At 40.0% G+C, this 19,062-nt stretch overlaps 3 protein-coding genes across 14 annotated transcripts in view; 1 reads left to right on the top strand and 2 right to left on the bottom strand.

Annotated features, from left to right (window-relative positions):
• The window catches only part of LOC111338020 (uncharacterized), a 36,060-nt gene that overhangs the window by 1,821 nt on the left and 15,177 nt on the right, over nucleotides 1-19,062 (bottom strand). For 10 of the 12 annotated variants that reach the window (XR_015996226.1, XM_088747488.1, XM_088747489.1 and 7 more), the window contains 9 exons: nucleotides 18,370-19,035; nucleotides 17,880-18,068; nucleotides 14,684-15,133; nucleotides 14,142-14,246; nucleotides 8,765-10,187; nucleotides 8,122-8,389; nucleotides 7,550-7,577; nucleotides 5,930-6,595; nucleotides 5,441-5,629 (listed from right to left, as the gene is read on the bottom strand). Coding sequence is in view for 11 of the 12 variants with exons in the window: in XM_088747488.1 (XP_088603614.1) it covers nucleotides 5,441-5,629; nucleotides 5,930-6,595; nucleotides 7,550-7,577; nucleotides 8,122-8,389; nucleotides 8,765-10,187; nucleotides 14,142-14,246; nucleotides 14,684-15,133; nucleotides 17,880-18,068; nucleotides 18,370-19,035 (3,984 nt within the window). In the remaining variant the exon portion in view is untranslated. Of the gene's footprint in view, nucleotides 1-5,440; nucleotides 5,630-5,929; nucleotides 6,596-7,549; nucleotides 7,615-8,121; nucleotides 8,390-8,764; nucleotides 10,188-14,141; nucleotides 14,247-14,683; nucleotides 15,134-17,879; nucleotides 18,069-18,369; nucleotides 19,036-19,062 lie in introns of those variants that run through there. The other 2 variants (XM_088747482.1, XM_088747490.1) reach the window with 2 other exon arrangements.
• Nucleotides 743-2,551, bottom strand: LOC148737313 (uncharacterized). The gene is made up of 2 exons (XM_088747792.1): nucleotides 1,357-2,551; nucleotides 743-759 (listed from the first exon to the last, which is right to left on the bottom strand). The coding sequence occupies exons 1-2, from the start codon at nucleotides 2,420-2,422 to the stop codon at nucleotides 743-745; spliced, it is 1,083 nt and encodes a 360-aa protein (XP_088603918.1). The 5' UTR covers nucleotides 2,423-2,551.
• Nucleotides 3,066-5,183, top strand: LOC148737312 (uncharacterized). Its single transcript, XM_088747791.1, has 2 exons — nucleotides 3,066-3,117; nucleotides 4,534-5,183. Exons 1-2 carry the CDS (start codon nucleotides 3,066-3,068, stop codon nucleotides 5,181-5,183), a joined length of 702 nt encoding a protein of 233 aa, XP_088603917.1.

Genomic DNA, 19,062 nt, shown 5'->3' with positions numbered 1-19,062 from the left:
ATACAATGTATATATGAAGTTCATACATTTTGAACTGCGGTATTAGATACGTATGATGCACGATCCTCGCAGTAGAGAGCGCTATTTATGCAATAGCGAAAATCAGACCTGAAAAAAAAAATCCGGCCTATACGGGATTCGAACCACTGACCTCTGCGATACTAGTGCAGCGCTCTACCAATTGAGTTGACAAGCCAACTGGGAGCAGGCCGTTAGATGTGGTTCGAATGCCGTACAAGCCTGATTTTTTTTCAGGTCTGATATTCGCTATTGTATAAATAGCGCTCTCTACTGCGAGGATCGTGCATCATACGTATCTAATACCGCAGTTCAAAATATATGAACTTCATATATACATTGTATCTGATTTATCATCACGGGTTTATTACTAATCAACTTAACAGCCTGCTCCCAGTTGGCTTGTTAGCTCAATTGGTAGAGCGCTGCACTAGTATCGCAGAGGTCAGTGGTTCGAATCCCGTACAGGCCTGATTTTTTTTTTCAGGTCTGATTTTCGCTATTGCATAAATAGCGCTCTCTACTGCGAGGATCGTGCTTCATATGCATTCTACTAAGGTTTACTAGATATGAACTCTTAGTTAGCTCTACAAATGACCAATATTTTGACTGGTCCTCTGTTGGTTTAAAAGCAAACACGTCCTTGTTGTCTAAGATTTAAGGACAAGCGTTGTTCTAAAACCTTTCTTGTTGTCGAGGTAGGTGAAAACGGAAATCAAAGCGTTCAGGGAAAAGAAAGAACTAGAGGAAAGTTATAAATTTGGATATATCAACAAGGCGGAAAAGGTAAATTGGCCACCGTAACGATTTTAAAAGCTGACGTTTCGAGCGTTAGCCCTTCATCGGAGTGAATAGAGGAATTGTGGGCTGTGTGTTGCTTTTAAAGGCAGAAAATGGAGCTACGTTATTGGTGGGAACATGGCAACGAGAAAAACAAGAATAAATTGGTGGAATGAAAAGCGTCCGTTGATCCCTGTGGGATTTAGACTGCCGGTTTGAAAGATGAGCTTTTGTTCAAGATTTTTACGGCTTTCCGTGCTACCTAAGTGTAAGGAAAGACCGCAGATTGCCATATGTTGCTTAGAATGATTAGGTAAATTAAAATGTCTAGCGACTAGTTTCGATGTGTCCTTGTCATTCCTTTCCACGTCTCGAAGGTGTTCTCGAAATCGGTCACCTAGTCTTCTACCTGTTTCGCCGATGTATACCTTTTTGCAATAAGTGCAAGTTATGCAATAGATTACATTGGCGGAGGTGCACGTGAAGGGATCGGTGATCTTAATGGATCGTTTAGGTCCGATATTTTATCAGTGTTGTGAATAAAAGGACACGTTTTACATCGTGCACGAGCACATTTAAACGTGCCTGGTTGATCATTAGTCTGAAAAGAATTTCTGACCAAAAGATTGCCTACGTTTTTGTTGCGTTTGAATGAAATGAGCGGAGGCTGCGAAAAGATAGTGCTTGTCTCAGGATCGTTTTGAAGTAATTTAAAGTTTTTAAGAATGATGGATTTAACTGAGTGGTTGTGAGGGTGAAACGTGAGAGTGAATGGAATGTGGTCGGAATCTTCCTTATGCGACGTTTGTGGTGCTGAATGTCGATCAATAAGTTGGGCGCGGTGGTAACCCGCTTGAACGACACAAACAGGGTAACCACGTTTATCGAAAAACTGGCACATTGACTCTGATTTGTGGTGGAAATCAGAGTCATCACTACATAAACGACGAAGTCTTAGAAACTGAGAAAAAGGAATGGAATTCTTAACGTGAGATGGATGCGAAGACGAATATAACAAGTAATTATGCGAGTCTGTAGGTTTGTAATACACACTAGTGCATAAACCGTTACCTTCACTTGAAACTTTGATGTCTAGAAAGGATAAATTGTCAGAAATTTCCCAGGTATATTTCAGAGCCGGGTGAAAAGAATTGACTTCGGTTATGAATTGAGTGAGCTCCTCTCTGGTAGAGGAGGTAGGGCCGATACAGTCGTCGATGTAGCGACCGTAGAGTTCAGGTCTGGACCCGTTGTATTGGCTGAAAAATTGATGTTCGACAAAATCTACAAAAAGATTGGCATAGCTAGGTCCCATTTTGGTGCCCATGGCTACACCATTGGTTTGTTTGAAGAAGTTGTTTCCGAATGAAAAACAATTGAGTGTGAGCACTAGTTCGGCTAATCGTAATAGTGTTTCAGATTTAGGTTCCTTATCACTACGTTGATCAAAAAAATGTTTAAGGGCCAGAAGGCCTTCGCCCTCAGGTATGACAGTGTAAAGAGACGTTGTATCCATGGTGAAAAGAAGTCTGTTTTGGCCAAGGAAATTAAAGTCTCGAAAACTTTGAAGAGCGTGTTGGCTATCTTTAATATATGAAGGTAAATTTTTGACGATGGGAGCCATAATTTTGTCTAGATAGCTGGAGATAAGTTCGGTAGGGCAACTGCAAGCCGAGACAATGGGCCGACCCGGGTTCTTAGGTTTGTGAATTTTAGGTAAAAAGTAAATACGAAAGGTTCTAGGAGTGGTTTTGATGAGATTTTTTGCTGTGGCCGGCAATTCTTGTTCAGTTATGAGTTGGTTGATCGTACTCTTGAGGGAGTTTTGATTGCTGGCAGTGAGGTCTTTGTTGACCTTTTTATAAAAAAAAAAGGTGTCAGAAAGTTGCCGCAAAGCTTCTTTTTGGTAGAGGTCAGTGCGCCAAACAACAACTGAGCCGCCCTTATCGGCCGCTTTGATGACTATGTCTTTCCTTTTTCTAAGACATTTTAGAGCCGACCACTCTTCAGGAGAGATTAGAAAATTTGGTAATATGTTTGAAATTGAGTTTGTTGATATCGTGGCGGCATTTTTTGATAAAAAAGTCTAATGATGCCAATTGGCCCTCTGGGGGAGTCCATTTAGACTTTCGAGTCTGAAGTGTTCGAAAGTGTCTTTGTTCTCGGTGTTAGAATCATCCTCTGTTGTGAAAAAGGCTTTTAATTGAACGCGGCAAAAGAATTTTTCTACGTCTTGTTTAATTGAGAATTCGTCCGTTGTTTTAGAAATGGGAACGAAATTTAATCCCTTACTGAGGGCAGATTTTTCTGAATCGGAAAGTAAGAGGTTTTCTGGAATGGTAACTACAGTTTTGAGGTTTTCTGGTGATGAGTGGTTAGCGATTTGGGGAACGATAAGTTGGTCAAGTTTTTGGGCCTTAATTTGGTTAAATGATTGAAAAGTTTCGAATTACTTTCCTGAATTTTGGCGCGGAAAGATTGTAATAAAACTGCTAAGATTTGTTCGGTGAGGTGATTACGTTTTTGGCACACAGCCCTAATGGTAATTCTCATGATGTTACCTGAAAAAGAATTTTGGGCGCACTTAATTTGGTGATGGTTTTGTTTGGTGAATGAAGATGCATCAAAATTGGAGCGAAAACCATTGGGAATAACTTTAGAATGAAGGCAACGACCGATGAAGTTTATGTGGCTACAAAACCTAGTTTTGCCAGCAATCAACACTCCGTCAAGAATACGATCAACCAACTCATAACTGAAGAAGAATTGCCGGCCACAGCAAAAAATCTCATCAAAACCACTCCTAGAACCTCTCGTATTTACCTTTCACCTAAAATTCACAAACCTAACAACCCGGGTCGGCCCATTGTCTCGGCTTGCAGTTGCCCTACCGAACTTATCTCCAGCTATCTGGACAAAATTATGGCTCCCATCGTCAAAAATTTACCTTCAAATATTAAAGATAGCCAACACGCTCTTCAAAGTTTTCGAGACTTTAATTTCCTTGCCCAAAACACACTTCTTTTCACCATGGATATAACGTCTCTTTACACTGTCATACCTGAGGGCGAAGGCCTTCTGGCCCTTAAACATTTTTTTGATCAATGTAGTGATAAGGAACCTAAATCTGAAACACTATTACGATTAGCCGAACTAGTGCTCACACTCAATTGTTTTCATTCGGAAACAACTTCTTCAAACAAACCAATGGTGTAGCCATGGGCACCAAAATGGGACCTAGCTATGCCAATCTTTTTGTAGATTTTGTCGAACATCAATTTTTCAGCCAATACAACGGGTCCAGACCTGAACTCTACGGTCGCTACATCGACGACTGTATCGGCGCTACCTCCTCTACCAGAGAGGAGCTCACTCAATTCATAACCGCAGTCAATTCTTTTCACCCGGCTCTGAAATATACCTGGGAAATTTCTGACAATTCTTTATCCTTTCTAGACATAAAAGTTTCAATTGAAGGTAACGGTTTATGCACTAGTGTGTATTACAAACCTACAGACTCGCATAATTACTTGTTACATTCGTCTTCGCATCCATCTCACGTTAAGAATTCCATTCCTTTTTCTCAGTTTCTAAGACTTCGTCGTTTATGTAGTGATGACTCTGATTTCCACCACAAATCAGAGTCAATGTGCCAGTTTTTCGATAAACGTGGTTACCCTGTTTTTGTCGTTCAAGCGGGTTACCACCGCGCCCAACTTATTGATTGACATTCAGCACCACAAACGTCGCATAAGGAAGATTCCGACCACATTCCATTCACTCTCACGTTTCACCCTCACAACCACTCAGTTAAATCCATCATTCTTAAAAACTTTAAATTACTTCAAAACGATCCAGAGACAAGCACTATCTTTTCGCAGCCTCCGCTCATTTCATTCAATTGCAACAAAAACGTACGCAATCTTTTGGTCAGAAGTTCTTTTCAGACCAATGATCAACCAGGCACTTTTAAAATTGCTCGTGCACAATGTAAAACGTGTCCTTTTATTCACAACACTGATAAAATATCGGGACCTAAACGATTCATTAAGATCACCGATCACTTCACGTGCACCTCCGCCAATGTAATCTATTGCATAACTTGCACTTATTGCAAAAAGATATACATCGGCGAAACAGGTAGAAGACTAGGTGACCGATTTCGAGAACACCTTCGAGACGTGGAAAGGAATGACAAGGACACATCGAAACCAGTCGCTAGACATTTTAATTTACCTAATCATTCTAAGCAACATATGGCAATCTGCGGTCTTTCCTTGCACTTAGGTAGCACGGAAAGCCGTAAAAATTTTGAACAAAAGCTCATCTTTCAAACCGGTAGTCTAAATCCCACAGGGATCAACGAACGCTTTTCATTCCACTAATTTATTCTTGTTTTTCTCGTTGCCATGTTCCCACCAATAACGTATCTCCATTTTCTGCTTTTAAAAGGACACATAACCCACAATTCGTCTATTCACTCCGACGAAGGGCTAACGCTCAAAACTTCAGCTTTGGTAATCGTTACGGTGGCCAATTTACCATTTGAACTTTGTTCATATATTCAAATTATTTTGTTACTCCCACCGACGCAGCCCCAAACAGTTTCTTTCGAAACTATCAGCCTTTAGAGGAAAGTTACCTTCGTTATAATGGCTCCAATGTTGGAATACGCCTGGATTCCTCAAAATGTTGGACACAACAGAGGCTGCCATTACACTTGCGAATACATCCCACTCATAGCTTGACGACTGATTCTCGTTGGCATAGCATTTGATGCCTTTTACAACCACCCATTCCGTTTTCAGACTATGAGCTGCAGCAAACACTCCTAAGATAGAGAGAAGCGATAACTAGAGTAGTGTTTCGATGCTGTGCCCTTAATTCTAGCGTCTTCTCTTATTAAAGTGATACAAAAACCCGAACCTCTTCTGGAAGAACGGTTTAAGTACTTTACCCTCATTATTACGCTTTTCAAGTCGGTCAAAGACGTAACACAATGATTTCGGAAAGGGTTGTGATTCGACAAAGTTGCCTCGCTAAAAATGCAATGTTTATAGCTGCAGCTAGATTTGACGGATACCTCAGACTGCTCCACGCGTTGTTGTGTTATTTAAGATGTAACTCTTACCTTCACCTTCCACCTCCACTGCAGTTGCTTCAGAATATTTCTGAATTATGTTTTCACTGCTTGCCTGTAAGGGTGGAATACTTAAGATAGTACCGTCACATTTCACGTTTACTTTACGAGCTTGAGGGTCTTTCAAGGGTGCTCTCCAGCCATCAGCTGCATGTTTGATAAGGTTGCCAATATCCCTACTTACAGGAGTTTTGTAAGCAAGCGTTGTCAACTTTGAAGACACAACTACGTCTCCTAGCCTGATTTCCTTAGGAGTCAACCCAATGCAAGTACCAACAGAAAACACAACTTTGGGTGCCAGAGCTAAAATTACATTATTGACAACAATCAAAGAACCGTCAGGAACTGCAGAACCTCTGGTACACTTGACCAAAGCAGTTTTCAACTTCTCCTCCTGTTGATGTCCCATGAACCCGTAGTACACATACCCAGTGCTTTTGTAGTACCTCCTTGAGGGTTGATCGAGATAGTGCAAACATGCTAAGAACTCACAGTCCTCCACCGTTAACAACAGGATATCGACTGGAAGTTCAAAATCGCTCCAGCAGCTGTCTGACGTAGAAAGGTCCTTTAAATCTGGAAGCTTAAAATTGAGGTGAGGTGGATTGCCAATGGAGTCCTGTAAATCATCTTTTACACCACTCACAGTTTCTGAGCCTAGGAGAATGAATCGAAAGCTATCTATCTATCTATTTATCTATATAATCAATTGTATAGGAAAATAAAAAATAAAACTTCGCACTACAGAACTGTTTCGAAAGGGTCTGGTACTCCTCTCTGGTCAGGTGCATAAAATACTGGTTGACTAACGATCCTTTTATAAGTTGGTGGTTCAAGCATGCCTTATCAAGTATTTAGTTGAGTGCCGGCACGTACTCGCCAGTTCATTCCTTTTGTTAATTTGTTCATTCCTTTTGTTTTTTGTTTGTTCATTCCTTTTCTTTTTCTGCATATGATGAAGAAATTTCCTGTTATGCAAAGATTGCATCTGTTGTATTCAAGTACGGCCTGGCGCGAGCCATTATTTTCCAGCCATTATTTTCCATATATATTTAGTATAATTTCAGAACTGAGCAAAGAGTTTCCAGTAATCTGATTGGTCGAGCGGTTTCTTATAAGACGCTATATAAGCCGCTCCACGCGGTTTATATAAAATGATAAAATAAAATGTTAATAAATGTTACTAAAATGTTATAATTTCAGAAATTTCTCTGTTGTTCAGCTCTGAAATTATACCACCTTCGTCTCGGGGATTATTCGACGATATTCACATCGCCTTCGGCGGATAATTGTTAAATATATATAGATATATAACTGCAGACAGTACTGTTTTGGCCTTCTGGGCCTCATCAGTGCAGTGCTGATGCTAGGATGGGGGAGAACCGATATGGATCCCCAAACGATCCCACACTTGTGGTATCGTCTAAGCCATGCCAAAGTGCTCTAACTAGAAGAGCCTAGTGAGCTATGCACAATGCTAGATGCAGAATGCAGACAGTATATATATAGATCAGATAGTGCAGTTCTAGGTTTGTAAAATTAAGATAATGAATATCTACATTTCTAATCATTACAACAACCACTAAAAAAAGAAAAAAAGCAGAAACTTACCATTTCCTTTTTCGAATTCGGACAAAGCCTGCAAATTGGGGGGAAATATGCGAAATTTTAGTAGCCTAAAGGAACAATAAAAATCAGTAGTTTAAAAAAATAATAATTGGCTAACAAGGACGATGATTTAGGGGATTTAGCGATGAAAGATCAAAGCGATGTAGAAAGGGGTTTGGAAAGCTCTTAAAAATTAAAGAAATATCTAAAACTTGTGTATCATGTCCAGAAGAACTACTGTAACTACAATGTAACCGGTCATAATGCAATCAATGTAAATAATTTCCACTACGCGCACCATTTAATTGACCCTATTTTTGACAGGGTAAAATTTATGCAAGTTTATTTACCATAACTTTTTGTTCTTTAAACCTACGAAAAACCTCTGGCTATGCATGCTTTTCCCCACCAAATCACTCCTTCCCTTTCCCTAATATGTTTAATGACTGGTCCCCACCTAGTTGTGAATAAACTATTCAAAATCCTTTGGCAAAATATTAACAAAGTAAAGGGCAGTAAACTTATTAAACTGGAGCCCCACTTTGGAAGACCGGCTAAACGTTAGATTCACTGACCTGAGTCCAAGGATCCAGTTTTTTTGGACAGAAGGAAGGTGCATCATGATCTGAGTACTTACAACTTGCAGCAAAGTCTCTTAATGAAATGTAGTGACCACAGTCAGAGTGACAACAACCTTGCTTTTTGTGCCAAATACAAATGTCTGTATTGAGACACTTGTCAGGACAAGGTTTGCACAATGTGCATTGTACAGACACATTCCAAGAAACAGATATCAACCACTGACAGGTGCTACGCAATATGGTCTTGCAAAGTTCTAGATGACTGACAAAATAAAAAAAAAAAACAATACGAAAAATGTGTTAGTCATGCCACAAAGTAAAGGATGAATAAGTTGAGTAGAGAGGATGGCGGGTAGAAAAGGGAGTCAGGTGGAATTTGAATTGAGAGGATCGACGTTAAGTGATGAAAGAAGAGGGTTATATTTGAAGAGGTCTACTCGAAAGGTTGGAGTAAGGAAAGTGGATTCCTTTACCTATTGTATTAGACATTCTAAAAGATAAAATCCTGTTTCCACTCCTTTACCGACATAAAATTGTCATTATAAGCTCACTGTCATAGTTCTGGTTGTTAGATTACCAATTCTCCTTTCTCTCTGGTTAAAGGAAAAAAGAACTTCTAAGCACGCTTGTAGCCTACCTCAACAGTTGCCTACAAATTTTTTTCTCTTCCTCTTGATTGGAGTCACCATTTGTCCACAGTTTTAAGCTGATCACAGTTTTGTGAGCCTCTAAGGTAATGTGGTAGAATTTGCTGACATTGAATCGAGCAGACTTTGCAAACAGGGTGGGTTCTATGCAGATGCCACACAGCTGTGAGGTCCACTCCCAGAAAAGTGAAATCAGCCTACAAAATAGACCAGCTGGAACATAGTTGGTGTTAAAAGTGAGGTAGACTGGTAAAGGGCCATTTTCCATGTACTTGCTTCTTTTGTCCTTCATTGGGAGTGTCAGCATACAGGGTACAAAGTAAGGGAAGTCTCTCCCTTTACAGCCTCTAGAGTTGCAGATTAGATTAAACTTTTCCATCAATTCAAGTAAATTTTCCCTTGCTCTCTCCAATTTCAAGTTTTTAAATGCATGATTGAGCAATACGTTGGAAAGAAATCCTTTATTCCCGAGGGCCCGGTAATGTTTCTTGATAAAAGGTGCTGCTTTCCAAGTTGGATTCACTGTTATTATCTTAATGAGTACATTGATCAACCATTGTGGATCCAGAACTACCAAACCATCTGGATTTTCAGGGTGATCATGATAGATAACTGTTCCACGAGATCGTAAAAAGTGAAGAAGTCCTTCTACGTCATCTTGGACATCAAAATGGCAAAGGGCGTCTGCAACTTCCTTTTGAAAACGCACTTTAGGAAGATAATGCTCCTTCTTTTCTACCATTTCAAAGATTTTTTCCTCGACATAGTGCCACTGCAAAGGAATTTTGTTCTTTGTGTGTGGCATCTTTTCAGCCAGTTCCAAGATTCTCTGACGCATAGAAACTATCTTTCGGTCCTCTTGCTGAACTGGATTACCAGCTTTTGTGTTATCAATGACAAAACTGTCATGGATATGATCTACGATTTCACGTGGGGCCATATCAGAAATCTTGTCAAGCACTGCGTCCATTACTTTGGTAGGATCACGCCCCGAATTCCTTATAATATCAGCATGTGTACCCACAAGTATCACTGGAGGAAAAGCACCTTCTGTTGTCCGTCCGAGTTTCTTTGCAGTTGACAAGCAATGTACCAAGTCCAGCCATTTCAAAATGTGATCAAGGTTAGTATCCTCTGTGTCTGGTGATGTTACTTCTACCTCTGCATGATCACGAGGCCGTACACGACACTGTGCCGGGGTAGTCAACTCTCTTGTCAGATCCAACGCTAACACATATATGGCTTCTTGAGACAGGAAAATAGGATGAATGGCATGATATATTGCTTGGCCAGCAAAATCCCAAATTATAGGCCATATGCCGTCATCTTTGTCCGGATTCTTTCTTCCTAAGAGAGAGGCAACTTTCACTGGTATCTGCTCCTGGTTCTGTTCTTTTGTGTCACCCTCGACAGCTACAAAAAAAAAAATGACAACTTGCAAGTTCTTCCTCAAGCAACCTCTACTTCACAATTATATGTACATGACTCTCTAAAAGAGAAGAAGGTGTTAAGATTAAATTTGAGTTTTTTTTAAATTAATAATAAGTATCAGTAAAAGAAATGCGACACAACTGTTTGGCGTCACCAAAACACCATCAATGAATGTTAAAAAAATCAAGATTTTCTTTGCATGTTTTACATGATAAACGATAAGCTACTAAAATATTTAAGAATTATAATATTACTGTTTATTACATGACTCGGGAGGTCAGAGGGCCAATAACTAAAATCAACCAATCAAAATGCTCTATTGTCCGGTCAATATTCTCTCAGTATTGGACCGGGCACTGTCCTGAATGGTCCCGAATGATACCGCGCTTGTGTCCCTTTGATTTTCAGTCGTGTAATAAATCTCTTATTAGCCAAGCTTGCTCGGGACCGCACTGGAAGAATATCGGCCCGAGGTCTTTTTTGTAGGGACCTCACTGCGCTCGGTCTGTACTGTCAAGACCTCGGGCCGTATTCTCCCAGTACGGCCCTCGCGCTTGGTTAATAAGATATGTATACATGACTGTATATTTGTTGTACTTTACATGTCTGCATGTTGGTGATGTACAGTGAAAGTGTGGCAATGCTAGTTTAGGTTTCTTTTTTAATAAACAATATTTTACTGATAACAAGCCCATTTTCTGTCACATTTTGTGAGGAAAGTTGCTGAAACATGTAGTTGCCCATTGTTCAAGTACTGTACATTGCCTTTTTTCAAAATGCTATGTGTATGCTCTACATTTAATAGCCACGATAATTATAGTTTGTTTCATGACTTGAAAATGAGGTCAGAGTGACATCGAAAAGTTAAGTTGAACTTTTTTCTTGGGAAATAGAAATTTTCAAACCCTCTTCAAATCTTGCATTCAGTTAGGCACTTAGGGGAGATGCACAAAAATGCTCTTATTAAAGGCTGCAGCACTCTTGTTGCTATGGTAACAACAGCTGCTTGTTTGAAGGGACCTCGTTTTCATGCAAAAATATCTAAAGAAAAAAGAGTACAATGTTTATTTCTCTATCTCAAGCTAAATAAAACATGGCAGATTGGATTGCTATATCTTCTACCAGATGTAGCAATATAATTTGTCTTCCCTTTGATGCATTCAGTTTTCCCTGGGAGAGAATGTAAACACACCAAAATATTGTTTATCACTGTACAGTTTCGGTCATTTTTCATGTAGGGTAAAACAGGGAAAACGTTTATCTCAATTTCTCCAAAAGTACGCCGATTCTGGAATTGAAACTACGCATCTAGGTAGTCATAATATTCTAGTTTTTAAATATGTAAAAATCTCTGCGGGCCGGCCTCTACTTTTCATTGGGGCAGATCGCGAATGAAGCTCAAAAAACAAATATTGCATAATTTGGCAATGTTTACATCTAATGTCCCCAACAACAAACGTCTCAGACAAATGAAACGTGCAAGGCTTGGAAAGAATTTTATCTTATGAGCAATGTGCCGAAGAGAAATCTCACCTCTGGTTGTCGACTCTTTAAAGAAATTGGTCAGCCTTCATGGAGGGCTACCCGACGTAACTAAAAACATATCGTGTTCATATCGTGTGCATACCATCAAGATTCTGAGTGCTGCACCATCTTTCACGGGAATTAGAGCAATCTGAAATCCTCTGAAGAAACACTTATACTTGTATGTCATTTGAAAGATCTTAAAGTCAGCTGATCTACACGAAACTATCTCATCACCGGTCATTTGTCATAAATGTGTAGGTCATCACGATGGTGTGATGCTGTATTGAACAAACTATTGCAGTGCATGGCAAAGCACTTAACATTCTCGTTGGCAACTATTTCAACTAAGATAAATTGGTTATATCAGCTAAGTTGAAAATGTAAATTGGCCACCGTAAAGCGTTAGAAAGCTGACGTTTCGAGCGTTAGCTCGAAATGTCAGCTTTTTAACTCTTTATGGTGGCCAATTTACAATTTCAACTTAGTTGATATGACAAAATTACCTTGTTACCCCAATGACACCGCACCACAGTTTCATAATAGCCTCTGACCGTAAATATCGAGAATCTGCCGACAGTTGCAAAATTTCGTAATTCATTTAATTTTTTCTAAAGGACCCTTTTAATGAGCCTTTTTCGAAAATCATATCAACAAGTTATATCGCGCTTTTTATCTCCGAAAAATCGAAAAGTTCAAAATACGCCTAAATGGCCATTGTCCCCCCAGTAAAGCCATGAAAAATTATTCAACTTCGGCAACTTCGTATGCTACAACGCGATGTAATCCCGCTTTTAAATTTTGTGTGCTAATAGATGGTCCTTTTATCTCTTAGAAATTATTAATTTCTTGTTATGTTGTTACGTTTGAGTCTGAATAGTGACCCATTGAAATAAAGTACTTCGCGTCTCTTTCGCGGTGGTAAAATAAAGGTCAAATTTAGTGGGCTATAAACAGGTCTCCCTCATATACTTGAAAATCATAATGTACATCCTCTTAAAGCTTTATCCTTGTATTTTCATTCCTCCAAGTCTCTATTTTTGCCCGCCATAAGCGGCACATCCAGGTTGAAAAAAGAGTTTGGGCTATTTTGTCAAAATTGCAAAGCGAGCCGCTGAATAGCTGTCGCGACCCATTTAAAGGCCTTTAAAAAGGTCTTGTATGATATATTTACAGTCCAAAATATATGTCATCTTAAAGTGTTATCCTTTTGTAGTTTAATTCCTCCAAGTTTCTTTCTTGGCCCGCCATAGGCAGCGAGTCCAGCCTTCAAAGAGTTCCACAGGCGTCCCAAGTTCACGTCTCGAGCAAAAGCGAAGGATTATTTCTTCAAAGCGTTGTGTGACGCGGTGTTAAGTTACGCGAGCAACCGTTGAGAATTTGAATGCGTTATAAGGAATAGTGTAATAAATAAAATATGGTCCAGTTAAAACACTAGATATTCCGAAATGTGAATATTTTACACGTTAGATCAGTAAACCTTACTCATTCCTTGTGTATTCGCCGTGATTTTTGGCGATTTCTGCCGTTTTGAGCTTCCTTTGCCATTACTGTTTTTCCTGTTATCAGACGAAGTCAAGACTGCACACTACGATTTCGACCGCTGTCCACACGGAGGCGGTTTGCGCCCAGAAAATCTATCTATTCGGCAATTTTTAATTTCTATAATTTTTTTTCTTTTAATTTTTAATTTCTTTAAGAAGAGAAAACCAGGATTAAAAAAAAACCGATTAAATCAAGTGAAGTCGGTAAAATAACGACACCAGGAGCAAGCAATACACGTATGGAATAAGGTAAGCCATTTTTATTCAATATTTTCACTTTTAACAATCTCTATGGCTATCTTGTAGAAAATTTCATACAAATTCTTATAAGTCGATATGCAAATTGTGTTCCTTGTGTGGTTCTCAAAGAGAGCTTGGGCTGCCTGTGGCCGAAGTTGCATAATTTTTCATTGCTTTACGTGGGGGACAACGGCCATTTAGGCTTATTTTGAACTTTCCGATTTTTCGGAGAAAAAAGAAGCGCGATAGAACGTCTTATATAATTTTCAAAAAAGGTACATTAAAAGGGTCCTTTAGAGAAAATAAATTACGAAATTTTGCAACTGTCGGCGGATTCTCGATATTTACGGTCAGTGCATGGCTCTTAAGAAACTTACCCCCTTTATCTAAACCAAGAGTTTTTTTCTCCGAGAACCTTCATAATTTTGCATTACATGTACGAGCTTGTAGATGACCTCAGTGAAATTAATCATCGCAGTCAAGCGAAAAATTGGAGATCAGTTAAGTATCCTAATATGATTCAGTGATACTGACTTTTAAAACTTGTGCCCACTTATGCAACTCAGATAGCTGTAGGAATAAAGGGGAAAGTTATCTATCACCCTTATTCATTTTATTGTCACCTTACTTTGAATTGGTGAAGTGCTCCCTGAATTCGCTAAAGAGGAATCTTTCCTTGGCATTGGTTCTGCTTTGTGTTCATGTCCTTGGCGCTTTTCCATATCCTTGGTGCCTGCAAACAAGCATCAACAGTTATCTTACTGGACAGTTTGATTGTTAGCTGTTTTGTTTTTTTTTTTAACTGTTGTTTGATTTTGGAACTCTGTTTAATTAGACTTGCTGTTGATTATGCAAGGAAACGTTTTCCCCATGATGTCATGATCAGCTGCCCATATTCGTAAGTGCTTGCATCTCTACAGGCTGTGGTCCCGATCTTATCCACAATTATCGAACGGGAATATATCGTTTTTCTTTCGCCTCTTTGGCTCTTCCATCAATAATGGCTCCCTGGGAGGGCTGAACGGGAAAATGTTCTCACGCAGCTCTCATTCATGAAAAACAGACCAGATTAACTCTGATTGCTGTGCTTCGTTATGACGTCATTAATTAACTTTAGCCATAGAGTTCCCCATCCGGCCCTCCCATCAGCTTGTTGTAATCTCTACTTACTTTCAGTGTCAACTATAGGTGTGAGCCCATCACCCCTTGGTTCTTCTGTTCCTGACTCTTTGTTTGGGGAGTCATCTTCACCTCTGAGCTGTCGCGCAGAATGTGATTTTTCTGGAGAGCTTCTTGATAACTCCTTGTTGATCAGCTCTGCACATTTGTGATCAAATGCACTAGTGGATTCAAAAGAAGCAGGATTTTTCCATGCTTGCTTTGCTGCATTCTTAACAGCTGGCATCATTTCCACTCCACTGGTGCTTGTTTCATTTGGATCGAATTTTACACCTTGGAGATGTTTTCGAAGACTTGTTTTACCAACACGATCCTGACCAATCAATAAAATCTTTGTTCGCTTGTCATAGGTCTTGCCAAATTTTAATCCTCTTTGGTATGCTTTGAATACTGAAGGTCCTCCAACGAGAACATACCAGGGGATCCCACCTGTAACTAAATCTGTAAAATAAGTCAAACTTACACGTAGCTACCAGGTCTGCCAAAAGAGGCATTTAAAAATCTTGGCTATAACATGCTATCTTGGGTGGGAGCCCTGTAAACTATATACTTTGACTTAAAAGTGAAAAAGCCCCGTGAAGGCTTGAAATCAATTTTGTGGTATGATCGTTGGGATGACACCTACTCATAAAAAGAAATCTTTTCGGTGAAACTACTATAAACAAAGTCGAAATCCAAACATGCAGACTCACAAAAATTCCAAGAATTCAAAATGGCGGATTCATAAATCTTGTTCAAACTTGTTTTTCAAATATGGAGAATCCTCAAAAGAAAAACACTTAAAGAAAAATCACGTGTATAAAGTATGAGTATGTAGAATACCAAATCACAACATCGAAAAACACTTAGCCTGCAGTGCCGTTGTATTTTGGGCGCACGAGTGCACATTTTCGTATTAGGCCGCCATCTTAGATTTGGTAACTGTAGAGGATTGGGGCGAGGAAATATTTGCCGAGGGAGTAGGTGTTAAGTGGAAGAATGGGCAATGGGGGAGAGGGAGGGGAAGGAAAAATACGCCTGCCCGCAAAGCCTGTGATTTCACAAAACCCGTACACCAGATGGACGGGGCCTCTGATTGGTGCGGTAGGTTGAAACTGGATTGATGCCTGTCATCTAAAGTAGTTTTCTTCCGGTCGTTCCGCGATTGGGAGCAGGAGTGATTTGGAGAGAAAATGGCCGATACGCTAAGCTATGATGCTGCTCTCGCAGAACTGCTTTTATTTCTCTCTGAGCTGGGTATGTCGCTTTTATTACGTCCGGAACAAAAGGAAGCCATTTCTTCTCTTGTTCATGGAAGGGATTTACTAGCAGTTCTTCTGACGGCTTTGGTAAAAGCCTCATCTTCCAGTTCTTGATCCGCGTGAAGCAAATATTATGGTTGAAAGCTGCGTGTGTGACTGTTGTCTGTCCGCTCAAAAGCATCGTGCAAGATCAGCTGGCGGAAGCATCTTTAATGGATTGACAGCGACATCCCTTGCTGGTGCTAGTTTACAAGATGTTGAAAACGGCGAATAGTTTTGATTTTCTCCATGAAGGGCTTGCTTTCTCCGGAGTTTCCAGGGTGCATTTCGTGCTTTTAGATACTGAGTATACCGTTGGAGTCGTGCCCACTTTGACAAACTCGAACAACTGGCCAAGACTGCGAATTTTTCGACCACACGGGTTGCAAACGCGATCAGCATATGTTGCAGGATCGTGCAACAATACTAATCCGACACGACTACAAACCTCTGCTAAAACAACTCCAAGCCAGTCCTTCCTCTGCGATGGTCTAAAAAGGTTTTCCAAGGACGAGTACACTTGTTTGCCGGGAATATTTCTAAATTTCACTTTAAAAGAGCTTTTGCAAATCCTACAGCTGTATTTAGGACGTCTTTCCGACATAACTTCACTCACATACTCGCTCGCTCGATCGATTCTGTTTCGCATGAAGTTGGCAAATACACGTGTGTCAATGTTTTTGTCCGAAGTAAATTTTTGGCTTCCATCCAGTTAAAGCAAAAATCGATGTTCATTGGCTGCTTGCACATTTCCGGAAAGGCGGTCAAGCGCTACTCATTAGGGGCCGTTTTGCGAAATGAAAGGCTTTGCGGGCAGGCATATTTTTTCCTTCCCCTCCCTCTCCCCCATTGCCCATTTTTCCATTTAACACCTACTCCCTTGGCAAATATTTCCTCGCCCCAATCCTCCACTGTTACCAAATCTAAGATGGCGGCCTAATACGAAAATGTGCACTCGAGCGCCCAAAATACGCCGGCACTGCATGCTAAAAAACAGTTAAAGAAAAGTCACATAGAAAATATGGAGAAAAATATATCTACAAATAATATAGATATGAATACAACGAAATTACAGAATCTGACAAAAGACCAACTCATTGAGATAATAATGAATTTGAGACCTGTGCAAAAAATTAACCCAAAACATTGGACAGGAAAATCAAATTCGCTCCATCGTTCAATAATGTTAAACAGATGGTTCAAGCTTACGGAAAAAACATAATTGAACCACCGCTAGAGTTTCGAGATGATTATAAACTAGTGCCTAGGCCAAGAACAAAGAAGCCTGTTCCTCTACCAAGAACAATAAGTTTTATCCTGACGAAGTCTGACCTGTAGACGAAACCGGTCGATTAACAAACTCAATTCTACAAGACAAGTTGCTGTGTGCTGCCCACTAGTTCCCTTATAAAAAATTCTCCTCTCCTATAGCGCATGGCCCGTGCAATATAAATTTTGTTCTGCGTGCAGCCTGCTGGTGAGTGAAATTATTTTTTTTTTCGAGCCTGAAAAGTGTTGACAGATTCAAAATGCAGAATAATTAGTTACAGTACCTTGTATGTAAAGAAAAGAAATGAATAAAATGGAGAAAGCGCTTGACTGTAGAGAACCAGAAAAGTTGCTGTGTACTCCCTGAGTTTATTAATCGAATGGTTTCATCTACTAGTGAGACTTCATCAGGATAAAACTACCAAATACATAATAGGAACTTATCTTATACTAGACCTTGTTAGCACATGTCACGTTCCTAATTTGGGTGTGAACAACAAAACGTCAGCTTTTGTAATCGTTATGGTGGCCAATTTACCACTTCAACTTTGTTGATATATCCAAATTAATTCGTTACTCCCACCGACGCAGCCCCAAACAGTTTCTTTCGAAACTATCAGCCTTTAGAGGAAAGTTACCTTCGTTATAATGGCTCCAATGTTGGAATACGCTTGGATTCCTCAAAATGTTGGACACAACAGAGGCTGCCATTACACTTGCGAATACATCCCACTCATAGCTTGACGACTGATTCTCGCTGGCATAGCATTTGATACCTTTTACAACCACCCATTCTGTTTTCATATGATGAGCTGCAGTAAACACTCCTAAGATAGAGAGAAGCAATAACTAGAGTAGTGTTTTCGATGCTGTGCCCTTAATTCTAGCGTCTTCTCTTATTAAAGTGATACAAAAACCCGAACCTCTTCTGGAAGAAGGGTTTAAGTAATTTACCCTCATTATTACGCCTTTCAAGTCGGTCAAAGACGTAACACAATGATTTCGGAAAGGGTTGTGACTCGACAAAATTGCCTCGCTAAAAATGCAATGTTTATAGCTTCAGCTAGATTGGACGGATACCTCAGACTGCTCCACGCGTTGTTGTGTTATTTAAGATGTAACTCTTACCTTCACCTTCCACCTCCACTGCAGTTGCTTCAGAATATTTCTGAATTATGTTCTCACTGCTTGCCTGTAAGGGTGGAATACTTAAGATAGTACTCTCACATTTCACGTTTACTTTACGAGCTTGAGGGTCTTTCAAGGGTGCTCTCCAGCCATCAGCTGCATGTTTGATAAGGTTGCCAATATCCCTACTTACAGGAGTTTTGTGGGCAAGCGTTGTCAACTTTGAAGACACAACTACGTCTCCTAGCCTGGTTTCCTTAGGAGTCAACCCAATGCAAGTACCAACAGAAAACACAACTTTGGGTCCCAGAGCTCGAATTACATCATTGACAACAATCAAAGAACCGTCAGGAACTGCAGAACCTCTGGTACACTTGACCAAAGCAGTTTTCAACTTCTTCTCCTGGTGATGTCCCATGGACCCGTAGTACACATACCCAATGCTTTTGTAGTACCTCCTTGAGGGTTGATCGAGATAGTGCAAACATGCTAAGAACTCACAGTCCTCCACCGTTAACAACAGGATATCGACTGGAAGTTCAAAATCGCTCCAGCAGCTGTCTGACGTAAAAAGGTCCTTTAAATCTGGAAGCTTAAAATTGAGGTGAGGTGGATTGCCAATGGAGTCCTGTAAATCATCTTTTACGCCATTCACAGTTTCTGAGCCTAAGAGAATGAATCGAAAGTTATCTA

Source organism: Stylophora pistillata, chromosome 2 (assembly GCF_964205215.1).
Source record: "Stylophora pistillata chromosome 2, jaStyPist1.2, whole genome shotgun sequence".
In the NCBI taxonomy this organism is placed as follows: Eukaryota; Metazoa; Cnidaria; class Anthozoa; order Scleractinia; family Pocilloporidae; genus Stylophora; species Stylophora pistillata.
This window is presented reverse-complemented; position numbering and strand designations above follow the sequence as displayed.